The 18,041-nt window shown below is 50.6% G+C and overlaps 1 protein-coding gene across 1 annotated transcript; it reads right to left on the bottom strand.

Annotated features, from left to right (window-relative positions):
• Positions 1–8,763: 8,763 nt before the first annotated feature.
• On the bottom strand, positions 8,764–14,214 carry TRIB1 (tribbles pseudokinase 1). The gene is made up of 3 exons (XM_035556175.2): positions 13,668–14,214; positions 12,960–13,252; positions 8,764–11,089 (listed from the first exon to the last, which is right to left on the bottom strand). The coding sequence occupies exons 1-3, from the start codon at positions 13,998–14,000 to the stop codon at positions 10,621–10,623; spliced, it is 1,095 nt and encodes a 364-aa protein (XP_035412068.1). The 5' UTR covers positions 14,001–14,214; the 3' UTR covers positions 8,764–10,620.
• Positions 14,215–18,041: the final 3,827 nt, after the last annotated feature.

Here is an 18,041-nt window from a genome sequence, read left to right as displayed (position 1 = left end):
AAATCTGCAGCCAAATTTTGAGGACGTTTTCTGGTGGAGGGCAGAAGCTCAGACTCTAAGTCTAAAACTCAAATACTGCTTTGAAACATTAAAGACCTACTCAGATTCGTTTGCTCTGAAGGAAACAAATTTTGAATCAGAACTAAGCAAAAGCACTTTTCAATGTATATTAAAACCCACGCCTGGTTAACACCCCGCAAAGTGGCCGTTCTACCGATTTTATTCTAAACCCAAAACAATGTACATATTTGCCCCAGGGGAAATAAAACCAGTTTTCCCCTTCCCTGGAAATACACTTGGATTTGCCTCGTGGGCACAGCAGAGTTGGTAGTGGCTTCTGATGCTGGGCTGCCCGGTGCAGGGTTAAAGTGAGCATCGGAGGTGAAATGAAATGTCGGCAGGCTTCGATGGTGTTGGCATTCCCTGTGCTCTATTAAGTGTATTAACAAGTAATGGCATAGTAAACTCCAAAATAGAGCAGAGTAATTAAAGCAATAAAATCTTTAAGGTTGAAATGATGCCTTTTTTTGTGGGTGGAAGGCGAGGGGAAAAACAGCTTTGCATCTGCAGCAGCCCTGTGAAGGAGACTCCTGGAAGTGGCTTGAGAAGCAGTACCCTCTCACTGCACAGAAACAAAAAGGGGCAGAGAGGGTGTAAGTCCCTGAGGTCAAGCTTAGCCCTCCGCAATGTTGTAAACACCTCCTGCTTCTTCTCATCTCCCAGTTCCTCCCTGAAGCCTCACCACTACAGCTTCACCACCAGGACCCATCTGATCTGAGCAACGAGCAACCCTTGCATTTTGCATGTGGCTGAATTTCATTGCATGATTAGTAAAAAAAAGAAAAAAGAAAAAAAGAAACCTGATGGTTGAATCTGGTGAAAGGAACTACTGTGCTTCTGTGCTAAATATGAGAAGAGTCAGACTTCTGCCCTGGGCTCATACAACTCTTCCCTGCATGGAGAGCCCAGAGCGGCACTTTACTTTGCACAGAGTGCTGACGCCAACAAATACCATAATAGTGGAAGTAACTTTAACAAAACATTGCTGGCTAGCACAGCACTTCTGAACCCGAGCTGATTTTTTTTTTTAAAGCTGTTTTGAAAGTTAATTGTTGAGCCTCACAAAAAAAAAAAAAAAAAAAAAGGAGTTGGGCAACTATTTATGCCAAGGTTAAATTGGGTCAAATCCTGAAATCCTGACTTCAGGCCAGACTCTACAGTTCCCATTGATTTACACAGGAATGTTGCATGCACTGGAGAATTTGTCCCCGGGTTGCTGCTCAGTCTCTGCAGAGAGAAAACTGAGTTAGGATCTCTAGGTTTCACCCAGCAGGCAGCAAGCAGGATGGCAATGCAGCGTGCTGCTGGGCAGGGGGAGGCTGATTTTGCTCCAGGTGACAGGGGTCGGATTACAATTTATGCCAGAGCAAAAAACCCTGAATGTATCCCTGAGTGTGGTTGAATTACAGATCATGTCAGAGCAAACTTTCGGCACGTACCCCAAAGTTCTGGCTGGGGATGTTCTGCACATGGGATCTGTGGGACCAGATGCCCCATGCATGGGGCCTGGCTCTTCGTCTGCAGAAGACACGGCTGGGCTGCCAGGGTTTCATCGCAGCTCCCTGCTTCTCAGCAGCATCTGGTTTGAGTGAAGCCTTTCTAACTTGCACCAGTGGGGTAGGACCCACAAGGGCATTTTTTGACACTTTGCTGGAAAAGGAGGGGCAACTGGGATATGGGATGGCTCCAGAGGTATCGTGCTGCATGGTCTGGTCACAAGGAGAATCCTCAGTTGGCCCATGAAGGGAAACTCCAGCTCCCTTAGGCTGCCCAGCACAGACACCAGATAAGAAATGAGAAGCTTCTCTTGTGTATTTTTAGAGCATGTATTTTCTATACCTACACACAGAGAGTCATATTTATTTATCCTTACTTTGAACTGCTGCAGCAGCCTGGATCATGGCTGGATCATTAGCTGCTTACTTTTTTTGTTTTGTTTGATTGCTTCCCAACTTAACCCCTTCCTCCCTGTTTGGTCTGTAACTGAAGAATTTCTCCCTTGGCTTTTGAGGGCTGCAGACATACCCAAGGAAGGTGCATTGCTGCCGTGTCCTGCTGGGTGTCTGATGTGATGGCCGCTGGAAAAATCTCAGGGCCGTACTGTACTTTGGCATGTGCTGAGATGAAATAATCCTGCCTGTTACAAAGTCACTCGTGCTAGTTGTTTCCAAATGAATCAATAGCCCTTTTAAAGCCACAGCTGCCAGACCATGATCCATCTACCACTGGCTGCAGTCATACCCAGCGTTTGTTACTCCCTGCAAGTCATCCCATTGACTCTGAGAAGCGCTGTGGACGTTCAGGGCTTTGTGTTTAAGTGCCAAACCATGGACACGCTTCCACTCACGTGGTCCTGGAGCCCCTTGCGGCTGTAGTGCTTTCCAAAAGGATTCAGTGTGACCTTTGCTTGAGACATGCGACAGATTCCTAGCAAAGATGAATCTCATTTCTGGAGGAATCACACATAAGGCCGCGGTGGTAAATTTCCAGAAATAATCAAACACAATTATTTGCAGGAGTCAAAAGTTCTGGACACCTGTTTCCTGAGAAGGCGGCGGGGTGGCTGTCTGGACCATCTCAGCTGTCCCAGGGCCCGAGCAAGATTAGCACCTGGGTAAAAAACAGCTGACGGCTGCTGAAGATAGCAAGACTGAGGCCAAGCTGATGGGAAGAAGAGGGGTGAAGATTGCATGGCTTTTCCAGGGGTCTCTGCCCATCATGGATGTGGATCAGCACACACAGCCCTTGCTGCAGGAGGAGCTCTGGAAGGTTTATGGGAGCCCTGAGCAGCTCCTCTGGCTCCAAGGCATGCAGATGCCAAAAGGAGGCTTTAAAACGTCTCTAAAACTCCATCCTGTAGCATTTGCATTGAAACCCTGACAAGGTAGTGGGGCACACGGTTATCTCCAAACCCCTTTCTCCACGCCGCAGGTGCAGGGGCCACCAGCAGTGAGGAGCTGTCACCTCTGTCAGCACCTAACCCCAGTGCCCTGCAGCGCTCTGCCTGCACTGGGTGAGGCCTCTTCCTCCCGGGCTCTGACTCATGCCCACATGCATGAGCAGGATGTGCATCACAGGCCGGCCCTGGGCCCTGGCTCGCCCGCGGAGCCCCATGGGGACAGCCCTGCCCATGTCCAGCGGCTGGAGGACTCCAAGCCATACCCAGAGCTGGACTGAAGTGAGGTGTAACTCCAGCCTTTCCCCTCTAGCACAGAAATCCTGGCTCCAGGATGGTCCAAGTATGGACCATCTCCTGCCCCAGGTGGTGCTGCCTCCTGCAAGCACATCCTCTACGATCACACGGGGAGCTGGTAGAAGGTTTCTCTCAAGGCCAGGGTCCCATCCTGACGTGCTGAGAGCTCTCTCCCCATGAAACACTGGCACAGCCCTTGCTTCATGCTGGAGAAAGGCTTCCCAGGGCCTTGGCTGTGGTTGGCATGTGGACACGAGCCGCCTGGGCTGCAGCGTGGCACGTCGAGGTGCTCCCCGTCCAGCTGAACCACTCATCCCGCTATTCCCCATGTGTCGGGAGAAAAAGAAGAAGAGGAGATAGATTGAGAAAAATGTTACTAAGTCAGGAAATAATTCTGGAGGAGGGGGAGCAGTTCCTCTAACCTCGTGTATGTGGAAAGAAAGCTATTTGCTGACTCGGCCTTATTTTTTAATTTATTGTTTTGCCAGCTGCTCAGATAAAAGGACAAAGCTCTGCCTGCTGTAATGAGGCAGCCGTTCAAGCATGCCTTTACAGTGCGGAGCATCTGGCCAGGACACCAGCGATGAGCAGGGAACAGTCCAAAGGGTTCACAGGACACATCCTTTCAAATCCCTCTTTGCAGCAGCAAGGACCGGGCACTTGCTCTTTCTTCCTCCCATGAGAACTGGAAATCTCCTGGAGATCATTAACTTCAGCAGACAGGGCTCTTACATATTAAGGATCACAAGACCCATGATGCAAAATCCCATGAGTTCGCTGATTAAGCCTTTCTGCCAGACTCGAGTCCCCACCGCCGCAGGCTCTGCAGCCATCTCCCACAGCAGCTGCCCCACTTCACCTCCGGCCCCCGCAGGGAGCGAGGGCAGGACAACATCCTGCAGAAACAGGGCCAGTTGGTCCTCCACAGCGGTTCCCGTCATCTTCTTGTGTTTTAGAGAATATCCTTTTTCCAAGAAAAAGCACCGAGTTCAGCTCTGGTGCTTGCTGCTGCAGGATTTTGAGACTTGAAAGTACACAGAGGGTCAAAGGAGGTTGAAAGAAAGTTCTTGGAGGATGGTTAAATACCAAGGTGGATGTTGGTGGGCCACTGTGACCCTGTACAACAAGCGGGACAGCGCAGGAGGAGCTCAGCAGGCACCTGCCCTGCTCCCATGCACCTCTGCAGGCATCTGCTGGTACTTCTCCTGGGGGCAGGTGGACCTGTTGGCCTGACAGACCCAGGTAGTTTGAGCACAGCTATCAGCATGGGGAGGAGGGGATTCACCACCGTGCAGGTCAGGCAACAACTTCACACCAGGCCAAGGTGGGTTTCACCCTTCCACCTAGGCCTTGGGTGGTGTTGTCCCCCTGCTTGGTCACTAAGGCTGAGGGGTGAACTTTGTGAGCCTTACTCTGCGGCCTTTACTCACCAGGGGAAACTCTTACTCACACCAGGCCTCCTGCCACCATCTGCAAGGTCATTGTCATCTGGCATGAGAGCCCTGAGCAGGCTTCTGCCCCAAATTATTCAGTACTTTGCCCCCAGTTGACAGCACAGCAAAGAGAACTCACAGTATTTAAACCTCAGAGAGACTCTGACAAGTCAAGACTGGATGGGGATATTATCACAAGGCCCAACAATGGCTTTACACTCAATTACATTTATGGTTTCTGTGATTCATCTAAACGTTTATGGCTTTGTCACTACCTGGAAGTTAAGAAAAGAGAGAAAAAAGGAAAAGAAAGTGCCGTAGTGAACAATTTTCTGCTGCAAGACACTGGGTGACACAGTAGAAACTGAACGACTACCTTCGGCGGTGGGGAAGAGTCATTTTCTGTGGTGACCAGAGCTATATTTGATTTCTTAGGCAATGTCAGCTTTTGCATGCTACATTCTCTGGCTAATAGCCAGGGAGATGTGTAATACTTTAGCCACACTGTTGTTACTTAATCCTTTCCTAATCTGCAATTTGCGCAAGAGGAGTAAAATCTAAGCGAAGCCACTGAGAACATCTCCACTAATAATTTATCAAACTCCACTTTTGTTGCTGGCAGGAGGCGGCAGTCGCTGGAGGTGAATGTTTTCCCACCGCAGCGCTGTGTGATAAACACGGGGCAGCTGATTCACGCTGCACTTATTTTCTGTCATCCACCCTCCGTGTCACCCTGATATTTCTTCGAATGATAAGCCTGCGTGTGTGCTCACAGCGCACCGCCGAGGTCCGAGTTTCATCTCTTTCTGCAAATTGCACGTTAATTAAGCATTAATAACAGCGGGAGTTGCGTGCAGAAATCCACACCCACTGTGACAAGGCTGTGCCCTCGCCGAGCAAGGGCCCTGCTCATCGGCCGTGCCTCGGTGCCAGCTTCACCCCGGCAGCCGTGCAAGGCACCATTCCCTCGGAAAATCTCCCCGGAGAGGAAAACAAACTGGCACTCGCCAGCCCTAATCCTGCCGTAAAGAAAAGCGTTACCTCTTGCTCTATGAATTTTATTTATTTTGGTCCTCTGGGCAGCGCTTGCTGTTGTTAGAAACATGATTGCTTCATACAGTTATGTTAATGTTTGCATTTGACAGAATGTAATTGATACTTCTGCTGCGACGGCTTCAAAGCCAAATTAGGAAATGAAGTGCTGCACATTAGCTTGTTTAGCTGGTTAAATACTGTAAATAAATACATACAGTGCAATGAAAACTAATGAGTTTTCTTTAAGGCATTTTCTAAATAGCTGGGTTCATAAAAGGAAAAAAAAAAAAAAAAGGTCCATCTGTGAACTCATATCCTGAAGGATTTGTAGTTTTGCCGTAACAAAGATTGATCCTGGCTGCAATACGAACCCTGGATTTCACTTGGAGAGCAGGATTTTGCAAGTTACGGAGGAATCGGCATAAGAACTGTTGCAAATTTCACGGTACTTTTACCAACAATAGTTCTGAGAGATGTTGCATTTAACAAAGACATTTTTGCAAGGGATTAATTCAGAACATGGTTGTATGGCAGGCTATTCTTCTCCGTGCTCTGCAGGGAAACATTGTATTTGTAAGAGACATTTGCATAGGATATTTCTTGGTGCTGCTAAATCCGTGCAGTGCTGTAATGCTAAATGCTTTTTTTTTCTTCCTGACAGAATGCAATGGCATGAAAAAAAAAAAATGAAAAAAAAATCTGCTTTTGTATAAAGAGAGAATCTGAAGAGATTTGCTTGACAGAGTGCACTCAGCACTGATTGAATAATTTGTGTGTTTAAAGCTCTCTCTCGGGCCTGCCCTCAATCCTTTAACGCAGAGCTCGAGAGGAGCCCTGCACAGGCTTTGTGATGCAGCCAAGCGCAATGAATGTCTCTTGTGCATCTTTATAAAAGTGTCGTTTTTTTCCCTTTTCTTCATAAATAACTGATGCAAAAGTGTCTTAAACTGATTTTGTTAAGGTGTTGTCCTACAATCAGGGCTCTTTTTAGTGTGTGTGGAACTGAAACTCTCCCAAAACGTCTTAATTAACAGCACATGAGCCCGACAGTGTCACCTGCTTGGCAAGGAGATGTTGACCTTCAATCCGAGCGTGCTGAGCTGGCTGCTTTACCTGGCGCCCCACAAGGAAGCTGTTTTATACACTCTGCTCCACTGCTTTAAAAATTATTGAACTGAGGGCTGAAATGTAGCTGAATATCAATTTGGTGTTGATAAAAATATGTATTCAGGAGATAAGGTCTATCCTGATGGGGAAGCAGTTGGGCACTGGCTGAGGATAGAGCCCACAGTGTAGTGGAAAAAAAAAATCAGCTTTATTTTTGTTTTCAGCAGCAAACAGATAAGAAGCAAAGGTTTCCAGCACCTTCCAGAGAGGCTGACAACATCTTCCAGATTCAGGATAAGAACGGTGACCAGCTCTGAGAAATAAATAAGAGATTCCTACAGCCCTCATCCAAAAGGGACGTTTAAAAATAGACAAATTATGACTCAAAAAGAAATGTATGCATTGCATAAATCAAAGTTCTCACACCCACCATCAAAGTTTAATCACTTAATATGCTGGTCTTTCAACATGCTCTGAAACTTTGTATACAATAATACAAACGACGGGGTTACGAAGCAATAGCAATTTATTCTGCTGTAGAAACGGATGTTGCATTATAATCCCTAAAGCAACACAGAGGCTGTTTGCAGATGTTACTACAATTTGGCATTTATTTTAATTGCTCTACAGTGTAGCTCATGTGAAATAAAATCGTGGGATGACCTACACATTCACCTACTAAGGGTGACTTCACTGCAGGCAGAAAAAAAAAAAAAAAAAAAGAATGAAAGAAAGAAATGTTTTGAACATTTTCAAGGTTTCACCAAAACATGAACCTCCTGCAGCCGTTTTAAACGGATGCATCAGGGCTCCTGTCCAAGGCTGAAAGCACGGCAGGGCAGGGGTAATTCAATCAGCCATGCGATGCGGCGCATGTCTTTTTACAACTCTTGCAAGAATAACATCAGTAAAGTAACTTGAGATATTTTGGTGTCTGACATTCACTCAGCGAGCGCTAAGAAAATATGCTTACTGCACAGATTGCTGGTTTGTCAGAGTGGGAGGCAAGGCACCTTGGCTCCGTAATGACAGCCAGGGCTCTTTTCTTCAGTGCTGACCAGGTCCTGTCCCCTCTCTGCGCTCCCAGCTCACTTTCTAAGAGCAGAGCCTTTTTCAAGTCGCTCTGGCTCCAAGACCTGCCTGGAAGCAGTTGCTCTGGTGAGCAGACTTCAAGCAAAAGGACAAAGTTAAACATGAGGCAAAGTATAAATAAAAACCAAGCCTCTCTTCCTCCTCCTCTGTACTTGCAAGCGATGATCTCACCGCTCGGGGTGGATTACAAGGGTGGCTCGAGCTCTTTCAGGAAAGCACATTCTCTAACCTTGATACTGCTGCTATTTATACGCCTCACTCCCAGCCACAAAGCGCAGCAGCTCTGTCATCTTTCAGCTCATTTTTAACGGGAGCACGGGGCGGCTTCTGCGCTTCCGCCGGCAGCGGCACCAGCACCAGCACCAGCCCACCCGCGGCACAGGCGATGCTCTGGGAGCCTCTCCCTCGGAGACACCTGAGACCCGATTTTCCACTGGCTTGAACATCCCCCAGCCGTGCACGCAGGTGCAGGATGACAACCTTTCGCCGCCGTCTGTGCTCAGTTATAAATGAATATGCAGGCTGGAAGGCAATAGGGTGCCTCAAGTTCCGCGGCTGAAACTTGACAGCCAAACTGGACCGACTTTTCCAAAGCAGAGCCACTTCTTCTGCCCTGTGTTTTTCAGGTAAATGGGACACACTGTCGCACGTAGCTCTTTCCACTCCCCCCAGCCCCAGAGTCTGGGGACAGAGTTCCCTGCCCCCTCTCACCTTCATGGGGATTCAACCGGGGAGCTCAGGGGTGATGGAGCACGTGCAGGCAACAGCGAGCCTGCAGCCAAAACACCTCAAACACTGAAGCCCCGAGACACCCTGAACTCACCCCAAGACACCACGAGGAATGGGAGCAAGCGTTATGAAACCAAGTTTATTAAAACTTTCTACAAGTCAGACTTTGTCATCCAGGTTTCCACATATATATACACATATTTACAAGTTGGACATAGTGTTTTTTAGCTTTTCTGGCAGATTTTTTCTACCAATATATACAAATGTACTGTTCTTTTCCATAGAAGGGTTAAACTGTATCACAGATACAAAAGTCAAGCAATCATGAGAAGTTTAGTGCAACGGAGAGCTGTAGCGCCCTGCTCTTAATGCTCATGATTCTGTCAAGTTAGTATTGCCAACAATAATTCACATTAAATTGCTCTTTGACACCTCTTATTAGGACAAACACGGTACAATTAAAAAAAAAAAAACAAAAACACAAAACCCCACACAGTAAGGTATGTACAAAGTACACAGTCCATGAGGTATACATGGTATTCTCGCAGCGCGCGGTGGGACGGCGGCTGGCCGCCGGTCACCCCCGGGACAAATCCACGCTCTGTGCCGCGTCCGTGGGGTCCGTCACCCACCTCAGGGCCACCACAGACGCCTCCTTCTCGCCTACTGCAGACGGCCATCTCTTCGTCTAAGCCGCCGGGCACAAGATGGGAAACATGGCAGAAGTTTTACGCGGGACTAAGCTTTACTTACCCCCAAACCCAGGAAGCTAATGATTTAGGTCTATTCGTTATCCACGCACATTGGAAAGACTATGAATAATCATGCAAAACAAAACAAAAAATTTAAGGGGCGGGGGGGGGGGAATACGTAGCCAGAGGCCACCAACATACCTGAATAATCAACTTAAGCGTGTACGGAGATTTTATTCTTAAGACTAACTTTCTGGGGGCAAGGGGGGAAGGAGAGGGGATGTGCTGTTCCTAAGAATCGAGCCCGTAGGAAGACACGAACGTGTTTACATATACTGTACAAGATACCCCTTATCGCTGTCCAAGGGAAGGTGCCCCACCCGATAGTGTTACGTTTTGGTAAACGGATACCTTTTGGCACTGGGAGCTAACGAGACCTGCTACTTGACCAGCTCGCTGAGGGCACGAAGTCGTACAGGACACGCCACGGTAACTTGAGGCTGAAGGCTATTTAAAATGATTTTGTGTTCAGCAAATGGCATCAGAGGGGATCCAGCTGGGAGATCGGCTATGTTCTGCGTCAGAAAGGGTCACAGTAGTGATCGCAGCAGTGATTTGATCACAGCCTGACAGGAGGAACTAACAGCTTCGTCCCGACGGAAAAACAACCAGCTGGGGCAACAAGCAGGTAGCTGGACGTGGCCGGTGGAGACCTTCCCTCACTAAAGTGCACTTACAGTCAGAAAACTACTTTGCAAGATGCCAAGTCAATCCCCCCTCCACCTTTTTTTTTTTTTTTCCTCCCCAACAGAAACAATTTTTGTCAGATTTGCTCAGTTAGAGACATGTCCTGTGCCCCCCCATCCCCTGCACATCACTGTCCACATCCCCGAGCCACTGCAGCAGGAGGGGAAAGCCAAGGGCTGGCTTCGAGTCTCTCACATCGCCAGAAATAAGACTCTGCAACCAAAACGCAGCCGGTGACAGCGGTGGAGGGCACGGGAGGCAGGAGAAGAGCCAGGAGGCTCTCGTGAAGCTGCACGGGTCCTCCAGGGCCAGCGGGACGAGCCCACCGGCAGAGCGAGCGGGCGGGCGAGCCTCTGAGCACACACTCAGGGAGCAGAGATCGACGGGCCGACGTTTATTTTAAACAAGGTCACTTTTCTGATCATACTGGCACTTTAAGATGCTGTGAGTTTGTAACGTGGAAAAAAAATAAAATAACGAAACCCTACGGAGATGCCAGAGGTGAGAACAGCGAGGTTCTTGAGATTTCCGATTAGCAGAAGAAGGAACTAATATCGTCATTGTCTCCATGGTATTCTGGAACAATTTGATCAGAAGTTCCCGTCTCCTGGTCTGTATATCCAGGCTCCACGACCGCCTCGAACCAAGGATGAAGCAAGATCTCCGGAGCTGTGAGTCTTTCGGAGGGCTCCCGCCTCAGGAGGCTGCGGATGAGGCATCGGGCTTTGGGGGAGACGTGGTCAGGAATACAGAACTGTCCACGGCGGATTTTGGAAAACAGAGTACTAGGGTCCGAGTCATGGAAGGGATAGCGTCCCACGAGCAGGGTGTAGAGCATCACTCCCAAACTCCACACGTCGGCCGACTTCCCCGAGTAAGTCCCCGTCGTGTTGAGGATCTCGGGGCTGACGTAGGCGGGACAGCCGTGTTTATCTGAGAGCGCGTCGTCTTCGCCTTTGATGATGTGCGTGTCCTCCAGGCTCTCCAGCCTCAGCTGAGTCCTGCGGGGGGGAGGGAAGGGAGCCACGGGTTAGAGATTTCGGGTAGCGAAACACAGGCAGAGCTGAAGGCAGCAAAGCCCTCCACCACGGCAGCCACCGCTCCCTTTCACACATTAGCTCAGAGGAAAGGAGTGGAAACAACTTTCTAATTTGCTGCGGAGAAGTTGTTTATCCCAGATCCGAGCGCAGAGACATGCAGCAGGTATGTGCTCGGCGATGCCTGCTTAGCGACTGGGGATTTTAGCGAGGTGACAGGCTCTCGAGGGACACCAGCAAGACTCCTCGCATGGGACGAACCAGAACCAGCACATCTGCTGGAGTTTTAAAACGCAAAATCCAGCTCTCCCGCACTCACAGTGCTCACCAGCTCGCCTGATTTTTTCATTTGTATTTATTTATTTTTTTTTTTCCTTTCCAGGTGGTACCATATCCACCTCGCCCCCCCGTCTGGGTTAACTGGGAGCTTTTCATCAGCAGCGCCTCCGTTCACGTGCTGCGGCAGGGCTCCGCCGGCCGCGCCGCTGCGTGGATGTGCTAACTGCAGCCTGTCCTCAGCGTGACCTCCTGCTGCAATGCAAAATACCCATCGGTTCTGTAAACGGAAAATATGACTCAATGCGAACCGTGGGCCCGGGATTGGCCGCGGGAGCACTGAAACTGCACCTGTGCTGGTGAGCCCGAGAGCCTGCCTTGCCATTGCTTAACCCTCTTCTTGCCAAATGTGATGCACATGACACCGGCCTGTGCAACGCGTATTTCCAAATGAGCAAGGCTGTGTGCAATGTAACATTTCAACAAATGTTTCATCTTATTATGGGCGGGAAAAGCTGCAATAGTTTCCTTCAAAGGAATTACTTTCTTTGCATGTCAACATATGGTTGGCTGTGTTTTAAGGGGGGCAGTTCTGGTTAGTTTTCTTATCACATTCATAACCGATATCCTGAAGAAGCGTTAGCAGAGTTAAAAAAAAAAAAAAAAACACAGAAAAAACACATTTTCTTCTGTTTCAATAAATCATCTCCAGTTTCATCAGATTAAGCACAACTCCATGACAGCTTCTACCTATTTTTTAAGCTTTCCACGGGACAAGCAGCTGGTCAGAGTCAGTTTTGCTGATTAACACAGTATTTCTGGCTCTGCCATGTGCAGTGATGGACTACAAGAGCAGCAAACACCCCAGGGAAAATGCTGAATGATCTTCCCTGACCTAAATTTAGAAACTAATTCCAAAAGCATGCCTGTGGAAGGGGGGAAATTGGAACCTCCTCGCTATAAACCGAGGCTTTAGGCTAAGTTTTACCAAAGCGTTTTTCTTCCTCGCAGGATATTTAACTGTGTCCCGCCCTCCCTCCTGTGCATGCCTGCACCCACGGTGTGGGGAAAGCACCACCACCACCGGTCGTGGAGGGAGCACAACAGCCTCGGAAGAGGCAGCAGATCACCTGACCAGCAGAGATTTTGGAGAGGAGACCCCTCTCCTGCTCCGCATCGGGGCTTTCCCCATCCCCTCCTTCCTCTCTCTGCCCCAGCCCTTGATTCATTCGACCCCGGCAGAGTCGCACACACGACATCTGGCACTGAGTGCCCTGACTATCGCCCCTTTGTCCCCCAGCGGGTGTCACCGAACTTGTGCTGAATGAGAGGAGCCTCACGGCGAGTTTCCTCCATTTCGTCAGTCGAGACCCAACTACAAGCAGGCACGCACCAGTTGGATCCGGGACCTGCTCCACGCACGTGACGCAGCCCGCATCACGCAGGTGATGCCCGGCTTACACCACCATTCACGCTCCCTGGGATGCTTTTTGCCTTTCCACACGAGGCTTTCCTCCCTGCCCACTCACCCAGAGGCTGGCCGCCGACAACCGCTTACCTTTCTTCATTGGAGAAGACAAATTTCCTGAGCTTGAGGTCACCGAGGACGATGGCCGACTGGTGGCAGTGAGCTACAGCCGAGACGATCTGCTTGAAGAGCCGGGCAGCCTCCTCTTCCCTCAGCCTCTTGCAGCTCCTCACATAGGAGTGCATGTCCCCAAAGTCCTTTTCGAAGAAGACATAGGCCTTGGTGTCCCCGAGGATCACTTCCACCACCCCGGTGATGTTCCGGTGCGACGGCAGCTGGATGTAAGGCCGGATCTTGTCCTGGTAGTGTTTGAGAGGGAACACCTGTGAAGAGGAAATTAAAAAGAAAGTTCGTTTTCAAGGGCGTTGGAAGCGGCCTCGCTCATAGCAACTCTTCCCAAACAATGACGAGGGAGCTGGAGGACAGCCAGGGCTCCGCGGGAGCGCCGCTCGCAGCGGGCTCCGAGCCCCTTTATTCGCATCGGCGAGGGGAAAGCGAAAAAAGCAACCCACAAATGCCAAACCTAAACCTAAACCTAAACCCCCTAACACCTCACGATGACCACCCCCCCGGGGTACCCCAACCCCTCGTCTCACCCCACCGCCTCAGCGAGCCCCTGTGAACGGCGTTCCTCGCCGGGCGGCTCCGTGGCGAGGTTCCCCTGACTTTTACCCCAAAAGAAGCCCCCAGGGAAGGGACACCCCGACTCCTCGCCCCCCTATAGCCCCCCCAACTCACCTTACAGCGAAGCTCCCTGCCGGAGCTGACGCTCAGCGCCCTCGACACCTGCTCCCGCTCGGCCAGCGGCAGCAGCAGGTAGGAGGCGATGAGGCTGGGCCCCGCCGCCCCTCCGGCGGGCGAGGACGGGGCGCAGGGCGAAGAAGGGGCGCTGAGGCAATCCGGGGGGCCTGCGGGGCACTCGGCCAGGCGAGGCCACTTGGAGGCCGGAGCCTCCTCGGCGGGGCCGTCGGGGAGCGGCGGCAGGCGCTTGGCCGGGGCGCTGCGGCAGCGGGCGGCCGGCAGGAGGAGCGCGGCGGCCCGGCGAGGCGGCGGAGGAGCCGGGCGGCTCATGGGGGGAGCCGAGGAGGGGAGCCGGGAGGGGAGAGGTGCCGGGGGGTTTCGGGGTGGCTGCGGGGCTAAAGGAGGAGAAGGAGGAGGAGGAGGAGGTGGAGGAAGCAGCGCGGCTGGCGCATCCCCCTGCTGTCCCCGCCGCAGCCCCGCGCCGTGTCCACCATCTGCCGCCGAGTCGGCGTTAAAGTAGTTGGAGGGTTTAAAAAAAAAAAAAATCGCTTTTCCCCCCTCCTACCCCGGCCCTGACGCACGGGGAAGTGGGAGGGGAGGAAGGCTCGGCCCCGCCTCGCCGCGCCCCGCTCCGCCCCGCGGCCCGCAGCGCCCCGCCGGGGTGGGCACGGGGCTGCCGGGGGGTCCCCGAAACCCTTTCCCCGAGAGCCCGAGGCGCTGGAGACGAGGGAAGGGGCAGCCGAGGGAGAGGGGAGCCTCCGCGAAGCCCCCCCTGGAAGTGGCAGCGATGGTTTGGGTCGGCGACCCGAGGGGTGCTGCTGGGATGCGGTGTCAGAAAGCTCGGGGGGCTCCGTGGGGCTTCGAGGCAGCATCGCCGAGGCTTTCTGTGAGGGGTGAAACCAAAAAAACCAAAGCCAGGCTGACTGTGGAGAGAAAGCGAGCCCAGCTCCATCGCCACGAGCCCCTCCTGTGTGCGTTCACCACAACCTCAGCCCCGCGGTTGCCTCACCAGCCGCTCTTTAACCTTTGCTCATCCCAAAGCGTGCCCCACAGCGCTGGTGTGGGCTCACCATCATTCCTTCGGGAGCGTGGGCTTCACCACCAGAAATACTTTACCCCCCGTTTCGAAGCCATGTGCCATCCCCAAAAGGCACAGCATCCCCCAAAGGAACAGCATCTCCAGAAAGCACAGCATCCCCAAAAGGCACAGCATCCCCACGAGCAGCTGAAGCGGCCGGTGAGGAGCAGGATCAACCCCAACAGCCAGCGGCCGGCTCAGAAGCGTGGGTTTAAAGCCATGTACAAGAGGTGTTCAGCTGGGACTGCCAGGAAATGGAAGCAAAAAAAAAAAAAAAAAAAAAAAGAAAGACAACAAATCATCCCCGGAAAAAAAAAAAGCACAGACAGCTGTAGTTTTGACAAGAGTGCTCCAGAAGGAAACTCTCCCAGCTTTGCTGTTTACATATATGCAAATGTTCTGCAATCCGGTGCTGAGGCTCCCTAATAACTGAGGGAGCCCTGGTTTTGTTCCTGCAGGCCCAGCACCCATCCGGCTCTGGTCCCCCTGCTTTAGCTGCAGGCAGGGAGCAGGATGGGGTCCCCGCCACTGTGGCGGTGATGCCACGAGCGCAGGTACCCGCTGGGATTCCTGGCGGATAACTGCACGGCAGAGCCCCGCCTGCCCTCAGCTACTTGTAGTGTATTTTAAGAAACACATGAAACTCTGGTGCTGGATGACTCACAGCATAGCAGTCCCATTAATGCATTTAAACATAAAATGCATATGCCATAAAGGGATATCCCAGGGGCTGCATTTTCCTTTTTTTTTTTTTTTTTTTTTTTTGTAACAGAAAGACAATTCGGCGAATGTTTGCAGATTGTTTTGGAGCGATTCACCACAACGCAGAACGTGCTGCTTTATTTCGTTCCTCTTATAGGTGAAGCACGCACGCAGGCCCGTCGGACTTTTTTTGGTTTACGTTTCCCCTCCTGGAAGGCTGATGACGGGGATAGCGCTGCTGGCTGAACTGGGTCGGCGGCTTCTGCGTTAATGCACCGCTTGCTACGTCCGAGAGAGCGTGAGGTGTGGTGAGGAGAGCGTGTCAGGGATTTTGGGGACAGGGGCATGGTGTAGGCGCTTGGCCAAAATAGCGACAGGCCTACAGAAAGGTACTCATGGGTGCTGTCAGTGTGCAGCAGCATCTGGTCGGTGCCCCCCCGCTGCTACACAGACAGAAAAGTTTTGGCTCTGACGCTGAAACGTGGCTGAGGTGAACCCAGGTTAAATCTGGCCAGCAGAAGGTCTCTGCATGATGGGGGCAGCTCTTCCCAGCAGGAAACCTTCACTGCTTCTTTAAAACTGACATGCTGTTGGGTGCCCATACCATTAATATCGTGAATGAACGTATAGTAGCGATGCAGAGTTAACAATTAACCAAATTAAGAGTGCTCCGTACCTTATTCTCAGTCAGGTTTGGGTATGGATCATAGGGAAAGGTCCGCATCCATCCTCCTCCTTACCCTCCCCAAGTTCTTTCCAACATGCCGCTGAGCGGAAACAGAAGTGATTCCAGGTTTGGGGTTTCTGTCTTTTCTAATTTTGGCTGATCCACAAAATAAAAAATATATACATATCCGAAAATAAAACCAAACCAAACCACCAACAAAAAAAGAGATGCCAAGGGTGGCTGGCTGCACAGCACTGGTGCTTCTCAGAGGGCCGAAACTTGTCCTCCTCAGCCATCTCTGCCACTGCTTGCATGCGAGCCTGTTTTTTTACAGACCAGTGCAGAAAGAAGCAGGAATTCAAGGGAGAGTTTTGTGGAGAGCAGATCTGCTGCAGCATTTCATCATTAGAAGGTTTTTGCACAACGTGGGCTACTGCACTTGCCATAGCAGACTCGTGTTCAGACACACTGTAGGTCACTTCACGGGTTTTTGGGCATCCAGGTGTATCACCCACATTAGTGTCCTGAAATCACAAGCCATTGGGGTCTGCCTTCTCCCTACTCAAACTTTCAACATCTCATCTCCTCCTCCCACCCCCCCAAAAAAAAAGGATTTTCCTTGAGCTACCTGCTTAGCATACACAAAGAGAGAAATTCAGCTCCACCCAGCAAATACAAGGAACCAAACACCCGGCCTTGGATGCTCCAAGAGCAGTAAGGTGGGGCAGGGGTGGCCTTTGGGAACACAGGTCAGTAGTCCCTGTCCTTGGCAAAGGACAATGCGCAACAGGCACTTCCCAAGTCCCAAGGAAGTCTAAGGAGTTCCCAGTCAATGAGAACCTCGGGCATCCCTTCTCCTTGCATATTATTTTAAGGAAATTTTTCTTCTGTGGTGTTCAAGCATCTACCTGTCTCACCCTCAGCCCGTGCCTACGCTCACCTGCTCAGCTGCTTCTCCTGAGATGCTCGCAGAGTTATCTCCACTGCTCCACTTCTCTGACCCTTTATCTTTGTAACTGGAGCAGCCGGCGGCAATGAGAATTGTGTAACCATCTCCCCACTTCCCAAGTGCTTGGGACAGGTCTGGTTACTTTGATAATGTGTCTCCTGGGATACACAGCGTAAATCTCTATTAGATTAGGCCACTTATAAATAAACTGGGCGCTTGCTATGGGAAGAAATTAAAAAGTCATTATTTTAGTTATCGGATGACGGACGCATGACACACAAATGTCTCAGTGAATATTAAACTATCAGGCAAACGATGTAAAATAACTATCCTTATTTTACAAGTCACCTCAAGCCATGTAATGATATTTAAACTACTGCTAGCCTTTAAGCCAGTAATGTAAAACCAGCAGAGAGCCCGTGATCTGCTACGGAGTCGCTGTACAGACTCATCCCGTGCAGAAAAGGCTCGAAGAGAAGTCGTGTGGCCAGGTGATAAAGAACTTAAAAGCCCCGCTTTATAGCAGGAATCACATCTGTGGTAACCCTACAACCAGCCTTACACATTGTGAAATTCAGTGGCAGATTCAATGCTAAGATATAAAACACATGACAGGCATGTAGTGACATCAAAAGAACTGAAATGTAATGGCGTTCAGATGTCTCCCCTCGAGCCCTCCCAGAAACTCTTCTGAGGGCTGCTGTTGCTAGGAAAGCCGAATAATTCCCTTTTGATAACCCTGTTGTTATCAAATCCAGGGAGTCTCATGAGCAGCACCTCCTGACTTTGTTCCTGTGTGGACCGAGGAGCATGAAGGCTTCTTCTGTTGCTTGTGAGATGTGTGAAGGCTCAGGTTTTAAACCAAATCCTGTTTTTACTTCAGAAGTTGATTGCACAAGTGGACAGTGAATGAGCGTCTCTCCATTTCCCTTGCGGTCAGAGAAGATCCTATTCATACTGAGTTTACAAGCAAAC

Source organism: Cygnus atratus, chromosome 2, assembly GCF_013377495.2.
Source record: "Cygnus atratus isolate AKBS03 ecotype Queensland, Australia chromosome 2, CAtr_DNAZoo_HiC_assembly, whole genome shotgun sequence".
Lineage (NCBI taxonomy): Eukaryota > Metazoa > Chordata > Aves > Anseriformes > Anatidae > Cygnus > Cygnus atratus.
This window is presented reverse-complemented; position numbering and strand designations above follow the sequence as displayed.